General features: G+C 45.6%; 1 protein-coding gene across 1 annotated transcript; it reads left to right on the forward strand.

Annotated features, from left to right (window-relative positions):
* The first annotated feature begins 318 nt into the window (after window positions 1–318).
* GMNC (geminin coiled-coil domain containing) lies at window positions 319–6,813 on the forward strand. Its single transcript, XM_069973423.1, has 6 exons — window positions 319–411; window positions 3,274–3,330; window positions 4,177–4,354; window positions 4,454–4,536; window positions 4,710–4,826; window positions 6,193–6,813. Exons 1-6 carry the CDS (start codon window positions 319–321, stop codon window positions 6,811–6,813), a joined length of 1,149 nt encoding a protein of 382 aa, XP_069829524.1.
* The last annotated feature ends 236 nt before the right edge of the window (window positions 6,814–7,049 follow it).

Below are 7,049 nucleotides of genomic sequence, written 5' to 3' on the forward strand. Positions count from 1 at the left end.
ATGTGATATATAAAAAGGTGAAAATAGAATTCATCTTTAGTCACACATTTTCTTTGAATTTATACAGAAAGATGCTAAAACATTTTTAAAAATTCATAAATGTGTAAAACGAATGCTTTTCTTTTCTCACATTTTTTTTTTTTCACAAACAGAAAGCAACTGCATGCTGCAGCTCTTATTTTATTATGAGTAATATCAAAGACAGCACTGACAGGTCAGAGGGTCATACTAGTTAGAGTATCCATGGGATAGGGCATAACTAAGAAGATCGATACCACCGCTCCATTTATTCTCCACAGAGTCTCCAAGAATAGCCAAATGCAGCATTTATGTATCTCTGACAATGAATGGGGCAGCTGTGTGAATGCAGCTTCATTCAGTAGAGATTTGGAGATCACAGAGGCCCCAGTGGTCAGACCACTACCATCTTTTACTTTACCATTTCCTGTAAAAACTGTGGGAATTCCCCATTTTTCCGGTACCAGAAAGTTATGTAGATTTTTAAATTACTATTATTTAAAAATATCCAGTCTTCCAGTACGTATCAGCTGCTGTATGTCCTGCATATTCTCTCCAGTCTGACACAGTGCTCTCTGCTGCCACCTCTGTCCATGTCAGGAACTGTCCAGAGCAGGAGAGGTTTTCTATGGGGATTTGCTGCTACTCTGGACAGTTCCTGACATGGACAGAGGTGGCAGCAGAGAGCACTGTGTCAGACTGGAGAGAATACGCCACTTCCTGCAGGACATACAGAAGCTGATACGTACTGGAAGACTGGAGATTTTAAAATATAAGCTATCTAGATAGATAGATAGATAGATAGATAGATAGATAGATAGATAGATAGGAGATAGATAGATAGGAGATAGGTAGATAGATAGATAGATAGATAGATAGATAGATAGATAGATAGGAGATAGATAGATAGATAGATAGGAGATAGATAGATAGATAGATAGATAGGAGATAGATAGGATATAGATAGATAGATAGATAGGAGATAGATAGATAGGAGATAGATAGATAGATAGATAGATAGATAGATAGATAGATAGATAGATAGGAGATAGATAGATAGATAGATAGATAGATAGATAGATAGATAGATAGATAGGAGATAGATAGATAGATAGATAGATAGATAGATAGATAGATAGGTAGGAGATAGATAGATAGATAGATAGATAGATAGATAGATAGATAGGAGATAGATAGATAGATAGATAGATAGATAGATAGATAGATAGGAGATAGATAGATAGATAGATAGATAGATAGATAGGAGATAGATAGATAGATAGAAGATAGATAGATAGATAGATAGATAGATAGATAGAAGATAGATAGATAGATAGATAGATAGATAGATAGATAGATAGATAGATAGATAGGAGATATATAGGAGATAGATAGATAGATAGATAGATAGATAGATAGGAGATAGATAGATAGATAGGAGATAGATAGATAGATAGATAGATAGATAGGAGATAGATAGATAGATAGATAGATAGATAGATAGATAGATAGGAGATAGATAGGAGATAGATAGATAGGAGATAGATAGATAGATAGGAGATAGATAGGAGATAGATAGATAGATAGATAGGAGATAGATAGATAGATAGGAGATAGATAGGAGATAGATACTATTAGGGATTCCATTATTGATTATTGGGATATACCTGCAGTATCGGTCTGGGCTGTCAGGCTGATATATATGTACAGTTATATATTTCCCATATCAGTGTAATATACAAGATGCCCAGGACTGATCAGTGGGTATACAGCTGATCTGTGTGATAGTTACACTATATGCTGGTAAATAAGGAGGTTTTGTTATTTAGAGCAGCTGCATCTCACACATCACCTCAATCTGCACAACAAAAGCCCCAAACCACCTGTGTTATAGGTGTCCAATGTATTAACCCTATACATGCTGCATCCTCCATACATGTGCCTGGTGTTATAGGTGACTGTATACATGTGCCTGGTGTTATAGGTGACTGTATATATGTGTATGGTGTTATAGGTGACTGTATACATGTGCATGGTGTTATAGGTGACTGTATACATGTGCATGGTGTAATAGGTGACTGTATACATGTGCCTGGTGTTATAGGTGACTGTATACATGTGCCTGGTGTTATAGGTGACTGTATATATGTGCATGGTGTTATAGGTGACTGTATACATGTGCATGGTGTTATAGGTGACTGTATATATGTGCATGGTGTTATAGGTGACTGTATATATGTGCATGGTGTTATAGGTGACTGTATACATGTGCCTGGTGTTATAGGTGTAAGACTGGGACATGAGACACCCAATGTATTAACCCTATACATGCTCCATCCTCTATAGATCTGCATGGTGTTACTGTTACCTGTAATAAAATATATCGGTCAATGTATAGAAATAAATATATATATATATATATATATACACACTTGTATACAGACACGTGTATATATAATTAGTTCCATCCATGTCCTTAGGAGGGGGCACTGTGGGGAAACAATAAGGATACATTCCTCTGGGGTGATGATAATTTGGTCTCTAGAAGTGGTGAAAATATGTTTGTAACAAGAGAATAGATGCAATTTGTCCTATTAACGAGACATTGAGCCTCAGTATTGGGTTAACAGAATAAAGTGTCCTCCTGGGTGAAATAATAGAAGAGATCCATATGTCATTCTGTCTTTTGGCTCATTAGTCTGTCCTGTCCACAGCTTGTAGCATCAGGCAGGTCAGGTTACTGCTCACACCTTGCGGATCTCCCCTAGTCCGTATAATTGAGGGGCTTATTACATTGCACATAGCCCCCTGCTGCAGGCTCCTCTATAGGTGGCATGGATATATTGGGTATATATTCTTTCTATTATTGTATACACTTTGCACGTGGATTGTATTGCCCCATGGCAGGTTGTATTCTTATCAGGTAACAATACAGGTGTGACTCCCATTCACACCTGACTATATCAATATACATCCCCACACCCTGACATCAGCATAATGTGCATATTGTACAGGTCATTTATTTATTAGGAACAAAGCCCTCTCTGCACCCCAGTGACCTGGGAGTCCGGGGTGGGTGGGAGTGGGTGGCAGCTTTGATATGTGCATTAGGAGGCTGCTGATCTCTCACGTTTGACAGCTTGGCATCAAATCAGGCTGGTGGCTTAGAGGATCCCAGGGGCGTTCCTGCAGCTTCTCCTCCCTCCTCCTCCTCCTCCTGCCCTACCTCACTCCCTACCTCACTCCCATTTAAAGCACTCTGGGGCTTTTCATGAAAACGTGTCTGCAAATAGTCATTCAAGCAACAGGATGGTAAGTGACTGCTCTGCTGCTGGCTGGGACCCCCTGCCCACTGGATTATCAATGGCTTTAACGATCTGCTGATCACCTGGTGCTGTGGGATCAGGAAGAGTTTTTCTTAGTAGCAGAGTTTTACCTGGCTGTGATCTTGTGAGGACACTTGTCTTGTATCTTGTATCTAACTTGTATCTAACATGTATCTTGTATCTAACTTGTATCTTGTATGGCTGTTGTGAGCTCAGATAAGGCAGATCAGGGATCAGTTAAGGCAGATCAGGGATCAGGCATGTGTCTTCACTCACAGTCTGTTTGTAGTGCTGATCCTCTTAGCATTGTGCTTGTATCTTTTATCTATCTTATATCTGACTTGTATCTTGTTTAGCTGGTGTGAGCTCAGATAAGGCAGATGAATGATCAGATAGGGCAGATCAGGGATCAGATAGGGCAGATCAGGGATCAGATAAGGCAGATCAGGGATCAGATAAGGCAGATCAGGGATCAGGCATGTGTCTGCACTTACAGTTTGTCCTGATCCTCTTAGCATTGTGCCTGTATCTGGTATAGCTGGTGTGAGCTCAGATAAGGCAGATTAGTGATCAGGCATGTGTCTGATCCTCTTAGCATTGTGCCTGTGTCCTGCTCCAGGGACACCTCTCTATTCTGTGCATTGGCATGTGCTCTCTGTACTGGAAGTGAATTATCAGCAGATCTAAATCTCCATTGACAGAGCTGATCCCTGATTTCCAGCAGGGTGCTGTGTGTCCTGTAGCTGTATATTCTGCCTGCACCCCCTGCAGCCTGTGCTGCAGTCTCTTTCTGCCATGTCTAACCAGTTCTCCTCCTGTTTTGCTCCTACAGAACACCATTCTGAGCTGCCAGGACCAGTACTTTGCAGGGGGTCAGGGCTATGACTGCCCACCATGCTTCTCCTCCACCTCAGGGGACAGTGTTGATGTTACCAAGGATACTTGGGTCTCTCTCTGGGCTTCTGGTCTCCTGGACAACAGATCCAGCAACCAAGGTCCCCACTCCCACGGTAAGTCCCTGTCCCGGCATCTTATGGAGGGAGCTTCAGATTACATAGCCTTTCTGTATATATATATTACAATGGTGTTCCTGTGCATTGTCATTGCAGATCAGCCATATGTGGGGGGCACTCTGCAGGAGGATTACCTGTGGGGGGATCAGCTGTCCAATCAGATGTTCACAAACAAACAGGTAAGCACTGGGGCTCAATACCCGGCATCTATGGGGTTAATACTGCATGCAATGTATTCAGAAAGCTCTCAGCAGGGGGTATAGATCAGCAAATACTGATCCCTGATCAGGCGGTCACTGCATCACAGTGTATGGAGCTGTATATATATATATACCTTCTCTCTCTCACACAGCTCCAGGATACTTTAGTCCAAAGGGAAGAGGAGCTGGCCCGACTACACGAGGAGAACAACAAGTTAAAGCAATACCTGAACTCCACCTTTGTGAAAAGTTTGGAAGAGAAAACTAAGGTGTGTAATTGTGTATTTGTATAATTGTGTGATTGTGTAATTATGTAATTGTGTGATTGTATAATTAATTATGTGATTGTGTGATTGTACAATTGTGTCCTTATCACTAATCTCCAGTCTGAATGGTCGTTTAGCAGCAATAGTGGAAGTGACAGATAAAGCGATGAGCACTTATAGCAGATAGGGATCTCCCGAGATAAGGACACGCGTGGGGGCTGGAATCTCTCCCATATGCAGATGGATGGCTGACCAGGCTGAGGCCATTGTGTACAGCAATCATGAAGTGCAAAGCCTCGTCCTGTCCCTCTGATCTCTGACTAAATGTTTTCTATTGTTTGCACCTGTCCCTGTGCTGGATCCCCTGCGGGGCTCTGGGTGGGAGACCTCCAGCCACCTATCTGCTGCATGCTGTGCTAGATCCCCTGCGGGGCTCTGGGTGGGAGACCTCCAGCCACCTATCTGCTGCATGCTGTGCTAGATCCCCTGCGGGGCTCTGGGTGGGAGACCTCCAGCCACCTATCTGCTGCATGCTGTGCTGGATCCCCTGCGGGGCTCTGGGTGGGAGACCTCCAGCCACCTATCTGCTGCATGCTGTGCTGGATCCCCTGCGGGGCTCTGGGTGGGAGACCTCCAGCCACCTATCTGCTGCATGCTGTGCTGGATCCCCTGCGGGGCTCTGGGTGGGAGACCTCCAGCCACCTACCTGCTGCATGCTGTGCTAGATCCCCTGCGGGGCTCTGGGTGGGAGACCTCCAGCCACCTATCTGCTGCATGCTGTGCTGGATCTCCTGCTGGGCTCTGGGTGGGAGACCTCCAGCCACCTACCTGCTGCATGCTGTGCTGGATCCCCTGCGGGGCTCTGGGTGGGAGACCTCCAGCCACATACCTGCTGCATGCTGTGCTGGATTCCCTGCGGGGCTCTGGGTGGGAGATCTCCAGCCACCTAGCTGCTGCATGCTGTGCTGGATTCCCTGCGGGGCTCTGGGTGGGAGATCTCCAGCCACCTAGCTGCTGCATGCTGTGCTGGATCTCAAGCGGGGCTCTGGGTGGGAGATCTCCAGCCACCTAGCTGCTGCATGCTGTGCTGGATCCCCTGCTAGGCTCTGGATGGGAGATCTCCAGCCACCTAGCTGCTGCATGCTGTGCTGGATTCCCTGCGGGGCTCTGGGTGGGAGATCTCCAGCCACCTAGCTGCTGCATGCTGTGCTGGATCCCCTGCTAGGCTCTGGGTGGGAGATCTCCAGCCACCTAGCTGCTGCATGCTGTGCTGGAATGTGCACACACTAACTTGCATTTCTGCCTGTCACCTGACAGACCTCCACTCAGATGTGACCTATATGTAACCTGCCATTGATTTCTCTTGCAGAAGTTGCTGTGCAGAAGTGGCCTGGGAGCCCCCCTGAAGAGAAGATGCAGAGTCAGCACCCTGGCCTCTCCAGAGACCTCAGCTAAGAAAGCCAGAAGGAACCTTTATAGCGACTTCACTGCCTGTGAGGAGCCATCCAGCCCTTCCATAGAGAAATGGGTTTTGCAAACTCTTGGACTGAAAGATATCAACACGATTGATGACTCTGCTGCAGCTAACTACAGTGCCATGTCCACAGACCTCGTCCCCAGCCTGCCAGGGAGCAGCTATGGCAATGCCCAGGAATCCCCATCCTCTGGATACAGCACCATCCTCATGACCCCAGTCCATAGCCAGGCTGGGGGCTCCTTCAGCCAGGACTCCCCCTGTCTGCCAGACTGCTCCCCTTCTTCTTCCTCCAGCTCTCCTTCTCTGGCAGCCAGTGAGCCAATGAGTCCATTCGGATCCCCCATCTACTACACCCCTGACGTGTCCCCCAACAAAACAGACGTTGCCTTCTCCACCTCCCTGAACCCCCATTGTAATGTGAAGACTCACAGCTTCTCCAATGGCCAGGCTTTCGTGCGTAGGGACAGTGAGGGGGGCTGGAAGTTTACCTGGGTGCCCAAGCAGTCTGAATAAGCCCCTGGAGGAAGAGCTCATCCTGGAAGTTTACAGAACATTTTGCACTTGTCATGAAAACCTATGAAGACCCCCTCAGGACTAATCCTAATGCAATCCCTGTACTGGCCTGCAAAGCTTTGGGGGCAGTATACTACTGTGTGTGTGTGTGTGGGGGGGGGGGGGGGGTCTTCTTTCGTTTACATATATTTGTATAGATGTATGATATTTTTTCCATGAAAAAGATAATATTTGCT

Source organism: Dendropsophus ebraccatus, chromosome 6 (genome assembly GCF_027789765.1).
Source record: "Dendropsophus ebraccatus isolate aDenEbr1 chromosome 6, aDenEbr1.pat, whole genome shotgun sequence".
NCBI lineage: Eukaryota > Metazoa > Chordata > Amphibia > Anura > Hylidae > Dendropsophus > Dendropsophus ebraccatus.

Excerpts from the sequence above, each read along its gene's own strand:
- GMNC (XM_069973423.1), top strand. The coding sequence starts at position 319 with ATGCAGCATTTATGTATCTCTGACAATGAATGGGGCAGCTGTGTGAAT. Across the intron at positions 412-3,273 it reads AGATCACAGAGGCCCCAGTG|CACTCTGGGGCTTTTCATGA; the intron begins GTCAGACCACTA and ends TCCCATTTAAAG. Across the intron at positions 4,355-4,453 it reads CCAAGGTCCCCACTCCCACG|ATCAGCCATATGTGGGGGGC; the intron begins GTAAGTCCCTGT and ends TTGTCATTGCAG.